The sequence below is a fragment of the Drosophila pseudoobscura genome, chromosome 2, assembly GCF_009870125.1.
Source record: "Drosophila pseudoobscura strain MV-25-SWS-2005 chromosome 2, UCI_Dpse_MV25, whole genome shotgun sequence".
NCBI classification, from domain to species: domain Eukaryota; kingdom Metazoa; phylum Arthropoda; class Insecta; order Diptera; family Drosophilidae; genus Drosophila; species Drosophila pseudoobscura.
The window spans coordinates 16,694,563-16,710,738 of NC_046679.1; the positions used below are offsets into that span (position 1 = coordinate 16,694,563).

At 46.2% G+C, this 16,176-nt stretch overlaps 2 protein-coding genes across 3 annotated transcripts in view; one reads left to right on the forward strand and one right to left on the reverse strand.

Annotated features, from left to right (window-relative positions):
* Nucleotides 1-16,176, reverse strand: part of cv-c (crossveinless c) — a 92,571-nt gene that overhangs the window by 62,369 nt on the left and 14,026 nt on the right. The window lies entirely within an intron of this gene.
* LOC6897397 (uncharacterized) lies at nucleotides 11,994-12,674 on the forward strand. The gene is made up of 2 exons (XM_002137513.3): nucleotides 11,994-12,112; nucleotides 12,170-12,674. Exons 1-2 carry the CDS (start codon nucleotides 12,061-12,063, stop codon nucleotides 12,583-12,585), a joined length of 468 nt encoding a protein of 155 aa, XP_002137549.2. The 5' UTR covers nucleotides 11,994-12,060; the 3' UTR covers nucleotides 12,586-12,674.

A 16,176-nucleotide genomic window follows, 5' to 3' on the forward strand; every position in this document is an offset into this window, starting at 1 on the left:
TCAAAGGATGGGATGGTATGGGATGGTATGGGATGGGATGCGATGGACTGTGCTTTGGGGATTAGCCGTTTTGTTGTCACACTAAAAGTATTGGCACGCACTACGCCAAATGCTAATTTCGAGTCGGGTTGTATCTTTTGCATGATAAATGTGTTGACTAAATGCATAAATTTTGTGTTGAGCAAAGCCCCTGCTTAAAGCAGGTAGTATACTCGTATATGGACAGATCCCCGACCAGTTTCGTTTGCTTCGAAAACAACCTCAAATCGATAATGCAATGCGGCATAAATTAGCGGGTGATGAGCCGCCGGAGAACCCCAACGTTCAGGAAGTACAAGGCCAGGACAGCTCCAAAGATGACATCCGCCCCTCCCTCCCCGATGGGATGGATGATTGCAAAATGTCTCATATAACTTGCAGAACAGCTTGCACAATTTTTCTTTTCGACAATGTTTTCCTTGGCATACCCGTTGCTCTTCGGGGTATGTTGGATCGCCGATATCTATCTACCTATCCTTCCTTTCTTGTTTTTGCAATTCAATCAGCTGACATTGTGCTCGGTGTATGCTCTGCTCCGGGCCTGGAAGCAGCCAACGGAACCAGACGTCATTTGGAATACAAATCGCCTGATGTGGCACATCAGGTTTCGCCATGGCCGTCACTCAAAACCAGTAGAATTTCTAAACTGGTTGAGCGACACAAAAGGCCAAGCAGCAGCCACTACCAGCAGCCACTAGACAATGCATCGGGGTATTGTGTAGTGTACTAAATGTATAACGAATTCCGGTAGGTGCGGAATGGAGTAGTTTTTACTTTCAAATGCCTGGCATATCTCGCACCCGGCACCCCGGCACCCCGTCACCCCAGCACCCCGTCACCCCTCCTGTCTGTCAGCTTTGGCTAATTTGCGTGTGTTAATTGAGACTAAATGGCAGGCCGGCAATTGCCGCAGCAGACGGCGGCCCTAGTGCTTTGATTAATTATGGACAGGCCGTCATAATTTACAATGCATTGCCCTGGCAGCCTGGACAGACATCTCTGGCTGTTAATTTGCTGCAATGGTTGCAAGTGTTGCATGCAAGAATCCAATAAAAACAATGCCCGAGATGTCTGGGAGAAATGTTACACAATATCTTTAGGTCGCGCCGCCTCTGAAAACGAAAGCCATTCGAGAGAGTGTTGTGATAACCCAAATTGGGGGCCAGCCACAGCCACTCGAATAGTTGACAAATCATCGGAAGATTTACTTTTCAAGAATTAATCCGCAAATAAATGCAGACTCATGGCCTAATCAAAAGTAAGAGTAAAGAAATGGCCAGCGCAGCAGCAGACTCCTCAATCAACAATGAAAATATAAGACAAGACTCCTTGTGGGCCGCATTAACCTATATTTTGTGTTTTGGCCAAAGCCAAAAGATGAACTCCACTCGGACCCACAACCCACAGCCCAGAGCCCCCAGAGCCCCCAGAGCTCCCAGAGCACCCAGAGCTCGTCTGAAGTGGAGTGCTTGCGTGCCTAGAGCTTATTGATCAGAGCCACGTGATCTCCGAGTGGATTGGAGTGGAGTGGATCGGATCGGATTGGAGTTGCCTCAGAAGCAAACGGCAGTTGCAACTACTGACACACCTTTTGCCGCCAACAGGCAACAGCTTGCAACAGCTAGCAACCGGCAACAATAATGAGCAACTGCCAAAAGGGAGATAAGACGACCAACAGCCTGAATGGCAGACTGCATGACTACATGACTGACTGACTGTCTGACTGTCTGTCTGTGTGGGAGCCACCGACACCTGCATTTTCCATTTTCCCAAGTTGATACAAAAATTTGAAAGCCTGCCAATCAGCTTGGCAAAACAATGAACAGCCACCACAGTCCCAGCAGTCCCAGCACACCCAGCAGGCGACTGCCAAAATATTGTGTGCACACGATTTCGTTATGCATTTCAAATGCAAATTGGTTTCGAAAGGTAATTGATCCCCGGGCCCAGTGCCAGTGCCAGTCAATGACAGAATCGTTCTCTGACTTTCAAATGCAGGGCAGGAAATACAAATCTCCATCACAAACCAAAAATAAAAGATTTGTAAACCGATTTCTCGTATGCTGGCCACGAATCTTGAACTCCAAACCGAATCCAAATCCAAATCGAAATTAAATAAACTCCGCACGCTCTGTAGCACATTTATAACTTTGAACTTGACAGCCAGCCCCCTCTTGCTCCGACTAGAGCAGAGACTACGATCCATATACGATCCATGCATAAAAGGCACATATATCTGGTGGGTTCTATCTGGTTGCCTCTCTTTGATATGACAGCGTTAATTGAATTTCAGTTTCATTTGCATATTTATCAAGAGAGAAAACTCCACTCGGCTCTGCTCTAAAAATAGAGCCAAAGAACGCGAAGGTTCATAGGCCCCGCCGTTGATAATCGGGGGAATGGGCTGAATGGATCATTACGCATCGTACGCATGGCAGCGTTACAAATTAACCCAGTTATTTATGATTATTTCGCTTTTAAATTTGGGTATTAAAAATGATTTAAATGCAATAACAATTTCTGTGCTGTGCTCTCCGAAGCGGTGCGATGCGATCCCAGACGCTGCAACTGCCAGCCCAGAGATCTTTGTAAATTGCATAATCATCCAGCTGGTCCACGGCTCTGATGGTTCTCTGATCTAACAAATGCTCTGCAAAACATGTTTTAGACTGTGTTGTGCTGCTCTCATTTCTTCCCCCTGTTTGGTAATTGCTTAGGCCAATTGCAATTTGCAATTGTGTGGCTCTGGCTCTGGCTCCAGCTCTAGACTCCTTCTCTGACTCTGTTTCTGGCTCAAAGAGATGCCTTAGTTTGATAATGGCCATGCAATTATAACGGTTGTGGTGTCACTGCAAGAACGAAAGAGTACGAGGGTACGTGGGGGCATACCAGGGGGGGTATTCAGGCGCTAAAGATGATTCGCGTTAGCCCAAAACAAAGGGCAACAAACTGTAGCTACAACTGTGTCAAAAGTGACTCACTTTATGACGATGATAATGATGATCATTCCGTTTACCCATAAAGGACCAGCAGTCACGTGCCACCTCTCAGAGCCGGAGCCGTATTCCCAGCTGTTTAAGCCCTGAAGCTCTGAAGACCTACTGGTTTTTAGCAGAGTTCTACCTTTTGCTTGCCTCTAACTATAAAAGATCGACCTCAGTCTTGATCTTCCGCAGAATTTGGAGCTTCTTTAGCTCTTGGCAGTCTCTATATCGCCGCAGCCGAGCCTCAGTTGGTTGTCTTTGGCTCTCGTCGAGCTATTGTCTCGCAGCGCAAAAACTGGTTAAAAATTCACTTTTCGGAAACACCACAGCACACATAAGCGTTAGGAAATTAGCAAAAACAAAGTGTTATGTGCGACAACTGAAAGAGCGACAATTAGGCGCATTTTGCTTGTCTTTTTTGTCCACTCCACTCAGCTGTCGCCTGCACTGCACTGCATTGCAATCCCCCCGAAAATTCAACAACAAAAAACCAACGAAAAATTGTGCAATAACAATTTGCGCTGCACACACAAAAATGTGCGCCTTGGCCTGGCCAAAAAGCAAAAGACCAAAAACCAAAAACCGATACTCGGACAAGTTGCGTGGCAGCTTTTGTCGAATGCATTCGATGCAGTCAAAGCATTCGATGGTGGTGCGGTGGTGCGGTGGTTGTGTGGTTGGGTGGGTGGTTGTGTGGTGCTGTTGCTGTTGCTGGTGTCTGTCCGGCAATCGAAAACTGTTTCACACAGTTCATTAAGAGAGGCAAATAAATAAATAAATAAACTTTAATTCGTGTGCAATCGATGATAGAAATTGTCAATGCAGGCCATACCATAAATGGACAAACGCAATGACAGCCGCCACTGCGAGGGGCAGAGTGGGGATTGGGGAGTGCGGAGTGCTCTGGAAAGAGGGGTGTTAATAGCCTCTCTAAGCCTAATGAAGGTTAATGGACAGCAAACGACAAGAAAATCCAGTGGAAAATTGTCAAAAAAATATTGAAAGGGGGAATGGGCTGGGATGGGATGGGATGAGATGGGATAGGGGTGTATTATGGCAGTAAATCATGCAAAATGTACAGTTAATAAAACGATCGAATTTCATTCATTCGGAAACCCAAAACGCACGGGGAACGGCATAGGCTGGGCTGGGTCTGCTATACCCTTCCTGAGGCTATCAAGATTTCGACCAGCTGTTTGCATCTCCAACCCTCTGGCCGCTTACTTCTGAAGATATTCCCACAAAAAAAGTTAACAACAAATTTCTCCCCTATATACTTTAGTTTTCTTTGCTTTTCTTGGGTTTCCTTTTGGGTTTGTGCTTTTTCTTCTCCTCGTGGCAGAGCTGAAACCACGCGGAAAATGTGCGACTGGCGACAACTGCATGCCACTGAAAGGCTGCTGCCTGTCTGCCACAAAACAGAGGCACAGAGACAGAGACAAGATGATGATCGCTGTGGCGCATGCGTTGTGCTGTATCGGTGGCTCAGTTCAGTTCGCAGACTCTTGTGGCACACAGAGAGCTGGCATTGTTGATTGGTAGCCAGTTAGATGGCGACGTTAATTTCACTTTAACAAACATTTCGCTTGTCTCTCACTCGTCCGCCCGCCCTGCCCACTCCTCACCCCTCCCTCCTCACCTCCTCCTGCTCTTCGTCCGGGACAGACCGCAGTGCAGCGGCAAAGACCACGACAACTTTTGCGGCTTGCGACTGCGACTCCGATTCCGATTCCTCCGATGTCTGTGACAGATCATATAGAAATGTGTTGCATTTTTAATCAAAACGATCGATCAAACGGTAGTTTTATGTTTGCGTTTTTCCCCCTCCTGGCAGCAGCCCCTGCAGATGGGTGGAACACCAGACATCAGACAGCAGACGGCAGGCAGCGTTATAGACACACGCACATATGGCGCTCCCCTTCTGCTCTTTCGTTTGTTTAGACAAAAACCGGGGACGGGATTGTCTGTCTATCTGTCTGTCAGTCGGATCCGATCCGATCCCCCTCGTTGCCCGCTCCATGATTTGTCTGTCTGTGCGAATGCCGCAGTTGACATCCGATACTCTGCATTAATAACGGTTCGAATGCTGCATCTGTATTTGTTCGGTTCGAAATGCATTTTGATCGATCGCTGTTGAAAATATAATTTGGTCGGTCTGGTCTTTTAAGGAAATGCCCAAAAAGAAGCAAACAGTCTCAATTACATATAATCGCTGAGCAGGCAGCAGGGGCTGCCTACAGCTGCTGATATCATGGCTTAAGCCTTAACCCCTAACCTTTGACAGAAGCCCCCTAATATACATACGACGACCCGTGGGACAACCTTGAGACTATAAACAATCAAAAAGCCATTAGCGCCTGCCCCAAAACCTTTTACCAAGGCAGAGAACCTTCCTTCATTGAGTGTTGTTTGTTTCTACGAGTACAAGTATTTACGAACATCATTACGATGAGGCTGCACATTTTCTCAAGAACCAAAACATAATGAAACAATGCAGGAATCCCCTATGCATGCACTGGATGCAGATGTAAAACTGTGATCCTCCTCCACCCACCATCGCGCAGCATCCGAAAGATACTCCCCGTATGCCGAGACAAATAGAGAAACAAAAACGTTGGTATCTTTACATTTCTAAGAGGCATTTAATGCCCTCACAGGCGGCAGGGGCACATTGCGTGTTGTGCCGATGCCGAATGCTGGAAGCCTTCACTTCACGTAATTTCAGCTTTGTTGTGCCACAATTTCCAGCCTTTGAATCTGCTTTGGTCTGCCACTGCCCCTGCCTCTGCCACAAGCACAAGTGTGACTATTAAATTGGCGGCGGTAATTTTCTTTCTGTTGTAAGTCCAAATGCACGCAAAAGCCAAGCCGCCGACAACGCCATGGCCCGAAGCCAGACTGGGGCTTGGTCTTGGGTCTGGGGTCTGGGCTCTGGACCACACAGCAAAGTCTGGGACTGCGACTGCGACTGCGACTAAGACAGAGGCGCATTGCGTTTGCGTTTGTTTGCCTTTACTGAAATTAACTCTCTTGTATGTGTGTGTATCTGTGTGTATGGTATTATGCAATGGTTGCCCCGCGGCACATATGAAAAGCGAGTCTGAGAGCGCCCCCGAGAGGGTCTCGATTCTCGATTCAATTGAATTTTATGACGAATTTTATAGGCCACCCAGAGTTTTATTTGTGGATTGACTGTGCAATTAAAAAAGTCATCTGGCAAAGCCAGAGCCAAATCCAGGGACTAGTTCCAATCAGAGAGTATCTTCTGCTGGAGAGTATCTGTGTATCTTCGACATCGCAGGCAATCTGATTAGCGACCTACGCGCTACAGTTTTGAGAATTATGCGGCATTCTGGACTGACAAGGAGACTGCCTGGGGGCTGGCTGGCCCGCCAGCTGTCAGGCGTTGCCCACACGCCTGGCTGCACATGTAAGGCAGCTTTGGCGACTGTCAGAACGGTTTAAGGAGGCTGCCAGGCCGCTGCCAGCCAGTGACAAATCAATAGCCAGGAACGTAGGTTGAGGCACAGGCACAGGCTCAGGAGCAGGCTGGATGGAGTCTTAGTTCCAGGCTCTGGACTCCGCAGAGTCCAAGTGTAGGCATTAAATATGCTGCTGACACTTTTAAATCTGTCACATGGTCCATGGCCAGCAATCAGCTATAAAGCATATCGCCCTGTCTTGCTGCCAGTTGAAGATTGCGACATGATCGAGAATCTCTGGAGCTCTGGAGCTCTGGAGCGTGGGCTTTGCTTTGCAGCTAATTAAACGGCTTTGCTGTCACTCGGAAAACAAGAAAAAGACACACAAGATAGAGGAAAAATATGAGACAACGCGCAAGCGAGCGTTTTGTAATATTCCAAGTTTTGATGGGTTCAAAAAACCCGAACATAAAAGCTAAAGACCTCAAAGGCGGAGCGACCGCCGCTCAAATGAAAATCATAGGAAAATAACATCATTTTTGTGGGGCCGGAGCGGCAGCTACAAACGAAACTTTCAGCTACCATAATAGGCGAAAAGGTCAAGGACTTTAGCAGAAAGAACAGAAGCGGACAGAAGCGGAAATGGGTCAGGCATTAGATCATTAGATCCAAGGTTTCCTACGATCGTAAAAGAGCGCTTGAAATGTCTGTTCGCTGGATAATGACATCCGACGAGGCTGACATAAAAACTCTACTCTGATTGGAACAGCTTGGAACAGCTTGGACCAGCCAACATAATTTGTTTGATTGTCAATTCGATTCTCTAGTCGATGGATAGTATGGTCTCTGGTCACTGGTCTCCGGTCTCTGGTTTGGAGGCATTTGATTTACATTTCCGTAGCCTTTTGTTTTTGCTTTTGCTTTGAATTGAGAATTCATTTGAGTGCTGCTGCTGCTGCTGGCTTTGACTCTGAATGCCAAATCTAATTTATTCCAAACTTGAGCCTCCGCCCCAGCCCCAGCCTCAGCCATTGCCAATGCCAATGGCTTTTGCGCTGCGAATGCAAATTTGACTTCTGGACGATGCCAGGACGCTGCCTGCCAGTCACATCCAGACATCCATCTGTGTAGAGGCACAAGCCAAAAAGTGCTGCTGCACAGAGAACACCACTCGCTCCAGCTCCAGCTGCAAATGCAGATGCAGATGCTGCCTCATGGGGACAAAACAGCAAAATGGAACCAACGATAGACGTTCGGGCCTGAGATACATTCATTGTTGGAGGATGTGATCTCATCGTAAATTACAAATTACACAAAGTCACGATATCAATTTCAGATATACCCGATCCGATGTGCTTTTTTGTCGCTGTTTGCTGTTATAATTAAATTGTTGTTGCTTGGCTCGTCTTTTTTCGCGCCACGATCGCAGCACAAAAAAGAAATGTTCAAAGCAGAAACACACACACAAAACACAAAACTTGGCATGGAAATTGATTAATGTATTCAAATTGATTGAGCCAGACGGAGAGGAGGAAGAATTAGAGGAGAGACAGTAAAGAAAAAAGCCCCAACTAATTGTGGAAGAATTTGTTTTTGGTCGAAAAAGCCGACAAGAAATTTACATAAACAGGCAGGGTCAAACACCTACACCTACAGAAGAAAACACAGATTGACTTTGGACCTTCATTAGAGCAGCAGAACAGAATGGAGTGGAGGGAAATGCCCTATATCGCCATGCCCCATGCCCCATCCATATCCCCAATCTGGGGCTGGCTGGCGAAAGGTGACGTCGCTGTGACCCATATGCGGTGAAAGCCTCTTTAATCAGGCAGCGGATCGGTGGGGATTTTGCCTTGATTTTTCAATGGAAAACCGCCGCAAAGTGCTTGGTCATGGCATCTACACACATCTACATCTACGGATATGTACGTATGCAAGACCTGCCCCGAAATGCCCCGCTATTAACTAACTGTGCCCCATTTCTAAGACAAACACACAGACACACGCCTCCACGCCCCCACACATGCTGGGGACGTGGAGGAATTTTAATTGGAATTTCATTTGATTGAGAAACCAACCAAATCTGATCTGCTTACAGGTGTGTGCTGTGTGGTGTGTGCTTCTGTCTTTTATCTGTGTCTCAATTCTGAAGAAGATATCAGTCCCTCTATCAGTGTTTTATCTGTGATATTTCCACAGAAGATTTGCTTCGCTTAAAGACTTTGATCGACATCAAGGAAAACAGTCAATAAATCGCCTGTCGATCAACTTCCGCGTTTGTCTGAATGAGTGAATGACTGGTGACTGATCTTTAAGGGTATTGACGATTGCAAATGCATTGCCAAATATTATTGTGATGGAAATACTACGAGTATTCATCGGATGCTCAAATATTGCTGCCCCGACCCGGGCTTAATTAATAAAACAAATACAAATATTATGTTATTTGCGGTGGTGCATAAAGCGCTTGGCGGTGGAGCTCTCTGGCTCTCGGGAGCTTATGCAATTCGAGTGCACAGAGCCACAGAGCCACAGGCCATAGCCATAGCCGCACGAGTTGCCATAAATTTACACATTGTCATGTGCGCAGGTCTTTTGTTGGCCATATCGTACGAGTACGAGTGTATAGCTTTTTTTTGTTTTTTTCAGCATGTTTTTCTTGTTTTGCCTTTTTATCTGCTGAGCTGTCTGCTGTTGCAGTTTTCTAACAAATTCTGCCAGCAAATTCGTAAAATATTTGCATGCACAAGTGTTTCTTTTTTCTTTCTTTCTTTTTCTTTTTTGGCATATCCATGGCAGACCAGACCCAGATGTAGGTGGGAACCAGCGAAAAATCTGCTTGCCTGTTATGTCACCTGGCAGGCAGGCAGGCAGGCGGGCGGACTGGACGGACAATGGGAGTTGCCGCTGACATGTTGCGGACACTTGTTGCACTGCACGGCGCGATGTAATTGGAGCCACCGCCTCGCCAGATGGGGCACACACAGCTGAGAGCAGCTCCCTCTGGGGGCTGCAGTATGCGACCTTCAGCATTTTGTAACTATGATAATTTACGTGGCATTATCTGAGCATCCGATCTCTGGCCGATCCTGGCCACAGACAAGGTCAACCGCATGGCATATAAAAGCGCTGCTTGTGGATCGTTTTTATGTGCATTACAAATCAATATAAATCGAAGAGTTATAAAAAGCTGAGCAGACCATAAATAAAGCAGGCACAGGCCCAGTCCCAGGCGCACAATGAAATGTCTCACAGATGCCACAGTCTCCAACAGCCCAGCCGCCACAACTGGAAAACTGGAATCGGTTCGGGTGAATGGCTGCTGCTTTGGCTGGTGGAGCACGGGGCGGTTGGGGCTGGTGCTGGGGCTGGTGGTGCTGCTGTGGGCCAACGCATTGATAACCAACGCTGCTGCTGCCAGCAATCGGAGAGCAGAGATGTGTGCCGGCCTAGCACATAAATCTCTTTTCACACCCAGAGAGGCAGAGAGCCAGAGACGACCGGACGATGGCCTTTGTATCTGTGCAAAGTGCATGTACGAGTAGTTTTTGAAATTTGAGCTACGCATGCGCCGACGTCTGCCCCCCTCCCCCACCCCCTCTCGGAGCTAATTACTAGACCAAACCTGAGGCTGGGCAAAACAGTTCTGGACAAAAAAGCTGGTGTTGCTGCTGCTGCGGCTGGTGCGGCCGCCGCTGCCACGTTGTGTGATTATCGCCAGTCATAATTTACGAAAAAGCTGTCTCAGTCGCAGTCTCCGGTGCTAGTCCCAGCCATACGTAAGACTCAGTCACTTTCAAGTTTTCGTTTTTAATTGGCAAAAACGAAGCGAAGCGGCATGATATCATATTGTGCGAGTATACGTATACTAGAAGCAGTAATCATTTATTTTTAGCCAAATTGACAGGCGACAAGCTTGGCGGAGCCAAATGGCACACAGGCCCGATAAAAATGGCTAATTAAAGAGGCAGTCGAAGCCGAAGACGAAGCGGGAGCGCGAGCGGGCGATAAGCTCTCGCTGGAGATAGATATGGGGCTGCTGGTGGCTTATCAATCTCGGCTCATTTGTCGCGTGGTGTGAATGATTGCCCCTTCAAGGTTCAAGGTTCAAACGGCAGTAAACAGTATTCCGCACTCCGCAATCGGTGCCAATGAACATTTAATGCCCGAAGGCATTGCAAACCGGAAGGAAAGGACGGAATCTGAAGCAATAAATATTTTGTTTATTTGCTGGTATATTTCTCAGCACGTTTCCATTATCAATTTCACTTTTCATTCATCCTCACCGAGAGGAATATCTGCCTACTCACTTTTGAAATAGATTTCTTCTGTACAACACTGCGTATGATTGACGTGCGCACACCCAAGGCAGGCGCACGCATGCCTATGCCTTAGACATAGAGAAATTCATGAAATAGACTATGAAATTCACCTTAAAAAAGCAACGTGGAAAAACGCCTGGAATCTGTAATGAAACAGCAACCACAACAACAACAACAACAACGACAACCAAAAATGAATTGTAATTTCAATGTGTTTTATGTACGGCTCGATGGGTCGGAGCGGTCCGGTGATTGCGTACCTCGAAAAATGTTTACAACATTTGCTATTTTTGTTCGAAGAAAACAACAAAACAAAGCAACAACAGCAACAGCATGCTCCCAGAGTGCATACACGGCGAATGCGCAATCTCGGAGCGGCTTTTCCCTCGCTTTGTGCCCGTTTTTGTTGTTGTTGTTTTTGTATTTGAAAACGCATCGTGTCGTATGGCAATCAACGCGCACAGCTGGAAGCTTCTAAGTTTGTTTGAACAATACAACAACAACAAAAACAACAACGGCAGCAACACTAGCGGCATCTTGAAATGGGCAAAAAATAAAAAATTATTTTCCATTTTTTCGAACAGTTTTTTAGTTTTTGTTTTTGGGCAAGTCCACTACCAGTTGTTTTCGCTGTTGTTAACATTAACGAGTTGCCTGAAAAAAGTGCACTAACAAAAACACTAATTTCAACTGGAAAAATGAACAAATATTCATATATTTTTCAATGAGAAACAGTCACAGGGGAAGCTCTAGAGACTTACTTCTAAATGCATTCAGAGAGAATACCAATACACAGAGAGATCGAGCCCTGAGAATCGAATGTACATAAGAGAGTGGACTACACTTATTTTAAAGTGTTTTATATGTATTCAAATATATGTTTTAATCAAAGAAATTTCACTATAAGATTGAAAACTGAATATGTAATTGGAATATGGGTGTCTTTCTTTTTACCATGCCTTTTCTCTCTCAGTGTATATACGATGGGTATTCCTATCTAATTCCAACAATTCCCTTCACTACTTTTTTGAGTTTTCCTATATCAAATGTCTCCCATGGCAATAAAACTATAGTCTTTCTTCTGATCGTGCTCTGCAAAGTGTAAAAAAAGATCTGCTCTTATAAAATGGCTGTGTAGTCAGCAACAGATTGAATGACAGGTCACCTAGGGTCAGCCACAGCGCTGATAAGACGCTCTCTTTCAAGCTTTTGCTTATCAGGAATCCGAAGCTTCGTCGTCGCTTTAGTAGCCTCCCAGCCATCTGGCACTTAGGAAGCTTAACAAACCACAAGATGCGTTTAATTCAGGCACTGGCCACACTTCTGCTGCTTGCCTCCACACTATGTAAGTTTTTAGCCCAAAGACCATTCGAAACCCCACCCAAGTCCCCCTTTTCTACAGCTCAATTTGCTGATCTGCCAGCCAGTATTAGAGTACAGTTGAGTCCCCGTTTGCTGTACAGAAGGAAGTGTGGCATCCAGACTGATGACATAGACCCTGTCGGGAGTGTTCGGGTTTTGCTGGAGAAAATGGAGCTGGATCATCTGAATTTCGAGGTTGTTCAGGCAATTGAGATACCCACTTATGGGCTGCTCTTTGAAATGAAATCATATGATCAGGCAATTGAGATTGCCACGACCTGGAAGAGAATATTAAGGCACAACGCCGAGTACGGCGTGGTAGACACTTGCCCCAGAGGAGACAGTGCCTGTGTGGGCCCAGATTTTGAGCTGCAGCAAACCGAAAGGGATTTCTTTGTGGGACCTAGTAGAACGTCGACTAATTTTGTGGGCCCCACCTTCAGAAGGGGCGACTAATGGGGGAATAATGGAACATTTGTTTTCGATGAAAGTTTGGTTATCTTATCGCTAATAAAAGCAACGATTACTTGCATTCATTCATGGAATTCCATATGTTCGATTTTTCTGTGGAAAGTTTTGTTATCAACTGCTTTGGTATGGTATTTCCTCCCGGAGAAACGCACGTCATCGAGTGCCTTGAAACCCTATGCGATGGCATTCCATTCGCCCACATTTTGCGGACGGACACTCTCTGTGGCACAGTTCGCAAAGCGTAATCCAACACTCCAACACTCAGTTCAGTTCAGTTCAGTTTATGAGTAATACAATGCAGCAGCAACCTTGACTTAATTTGCGACGTCTCTTCTTACTTTGAAAGTTGCAACGGAAACAGAATTCACACGCCGGGCCCCCAGAGGCACACAGACACAAAGACAACCCATTTCCAGCGGCGCTTCGGCTCTTTCCATTCAATGTCAAACCGAAGCTGAACTTTGGGGCTTAGAGAGAAAGAGAGGCTTAGAAACCCAATCACACTGGCCCAATCCCACCATAAATCACTAATGACACCCCAACTTTATCTGTCTGTTTAAACAGCCATAAATTCTTAACACGAAAACAAGCCACAAAAACTAAAAGGTTCTAACACCTTTCCTTGCCGTTCCCTGCCTTTCCTTTCCTTCCTTTGCTTTGCTCCATGGAGGCTGCATAAATTTATGCGATCGCCCGAGAGACGACGCTCTTTGATATCAAATTATTTGCGCCGCCACATGAGTTATGGCTGAGTCCATATCCGCCGCCGCGGTGGCAGCCCAAATTGGCTTAAAGGCGGGGGCTCTAAGCCGAGACGAGACCTACTCCATATATATAAGTTTGTTGCTGGCTTCCTGTTCAAAGTTGAATTAAACTTAAGGTCCACTTCATCCTTGAACCAACTCCATTTTGAAAGCTTACGTAAAAGTGTGTGTTTCGTAATGTGCCTAACAAATTATAATAATTACAATCATAAATAAGAAGAAACAATGGCAGTCAAAATGGGTATTACCATCTGAAAGACTGACCGAATTGGACTGGGTCTGGGATTGGGATTGAATGGATTTTCGGCTTAGCTGCCGCTGCCGCCGATAATCAAAATCGAAATTGAATCAATAATACACGAGCGGCGATAGCTGTCCGCCAAAGCACAACATAATTTTGAGTTATTGGATTGGGAAAATGGCTCATAATGTGCCACTAATGTGCCACGCGAGTGAGTGACTGCTTGAAGTTGCGTATACGCAGAGTGCGTTTTCTATCAAAAAAGAAATTCGATTGCTGGCTGCTGCCTACTGGCTGGCTGCTGCTTTCGTATGCCGAAGCGCGCGCTTGTCAAATAAAATGCCGGGTTTATGAGACAGTTTAGCGATTAAAAAAACCGAGGGGAAAAATACTCAAAAATCCATTGAATACTGCGCTTCGAAGCGGCCGGCGGAAAGAGATTAGAAACTGTCGCTCGATTCGAGGAAAATTATATTTAAATGTAAATTAAGCGCAGCTGAAATTACTAAATATAAGTTATTTTAGTGTTTTAAGTAGTGAAAGTGTGCCGACGCTCTGCCCATGGGAAAATATTCACGAAATGGGAAACCCATTCGAAGTGGGTGCGAACTGGAAGTAGATCTCTGGGCTGTGGACTGTGGACTGAGGAGGGTTAGCCGATAGCTTCTTCTGCCCGGATGTGGGTGTGTCCCCAGCCATCTATCAGCACCACCCCTGGAACACACTCTCTCATTGGGTAATATATGCAGGTATCGGCAGCAGCCACACGACAAGGCGAGGATTGAACTAGGCTCAAGTGGCGCGCTCAAGGAGAGGGTAGCCTAGAGAGTGGAAATAAAAATAAATTCAAATTGAAGCAATTAAAACTGTGACCCCTCTACCAGCAGCAGCAGCAGCAGCAGGCAGCAGGCTGACAGTATCGGGGATAGGGTTCCCGTTCCCATTCCCGTTCCCGTTTGTGGAAATTACCACCATGATCGTCGTTTCGTTCGACAATTCCTTAACAGCTGTGTGTGTGTGTTTCTGTGTGTACATTCATTTCGTGTGCTCCGGCAACCACAAAAACTCATTGCAAACAAAATGATCGACGATAATGCGGCTACAGACAACAGGCAACAGCCACAGAAAGCAGACAGGCAGGCAGGCAGCATGGCAGCAAGGCAGGCAGCAGCAACAATGGTTGAAACAAACAGAAACAACAGCCGAAACAGAAACAGAAACAACAACAATGTTGTCAGGCTGAAAAGACAATGTCCCGTCCCGCATTTAGCGACAATTAAGAAATCAAACGTGGCCTGTGCCTGTGCCTGTGCCAGTACCTGAAAACCCCGCTAGCCAAGAGCAGCACCATTCCCTTCCAATCCAATCCCCGATGACAGTCCGGACCGACTTTCCACTCTGATGCAAATGTGCAATTAAATTGTTGACGGTTGCCTAATCAAAATTGTGCGATCATAGGACAAAACGACAGAAGCAGCGAGCTCCAGATCCCCATAGACACAGCCATGGGCACACAGGCAAGCAAATGGGGAGCAAGTGAGCGGAACGACAACAATTTGATGGGTTTTCAAAAAGCAGGCAATAAATTGTAATTAACCTTTGGCCACACACAAATTGTGGGAGGTCTGGGTCTGGGTCTGGGCCTGCGTCTGCGTCTGGATCTGGGCATAATGGAAATTCTCGGCACACAAAAAAGGTATTAAATAACCATAAAAATTGGCAAAAGAAACCCTTAAAAAAGTGATGTGAGGATCACAGTCTATCGCCGGGGGGGGCAATCAATTTAATTGTGCAAACAATTGGCATCCGATCCACTTACTTGCAGAAAACTAATTGGCTGTCTGTTCGGTGGTTTTTTATGTGCATAATTAAATGCGATTTAATGGGCAGAGAGCAGCCCAAAGTTCTACCCATAGCTGAGGGAACCCGTCTCCAGGGGTAGCGTAGCAGGGACATAAAAGCAGCATGAAGCAGCGGACCGCCACATATGGTTACAGTTCGGTAATTTTCATTTCATTTTCAAGTGAAAAAAAATCTATGAGCTGTAGCTGGAGCTGGGGCTGGAGAGAGATGTGTATCTGTATCTGTATATCTGCGTCTGTTTGTATTTTTGTATCAGCCATACTCGTATGAATCGTATGAATCGAAACGGGTGTGTCATTATTTCAACTGAATTTCATGCCACATGCAATGCTCGGCGCTCTCTCAGATGCGAGTATGGCTGTATCGTTGCCGTTGCCGTTGCCGTTGCCCATGTGGGCAGCAGCAGCTAACATTTTGACAGAACAGTTAGTCAGTTAGCCTTTTTGTCGAATCGAAGACAAGGTGTTGCAGAAATCAATAGAACATTTATTTGGCAACACTTGGCCGGGTCCGGCAGGCAATTTATTGCCAACACACGGAGACAGCATTCAGCATTCAGCGTTCAGCGTTCGGCATTCGAGGTTCGACGTTCAGTTCAAGTTTAGGCCATTGCATAAATTAACAGGCCAGCTGGGCTCTCACGTGTATGCAAAAATCGTTAGCTGGCCAAAAGAGCAGAGCCCCCAGAGAGTGGTTTGATGGCAACTA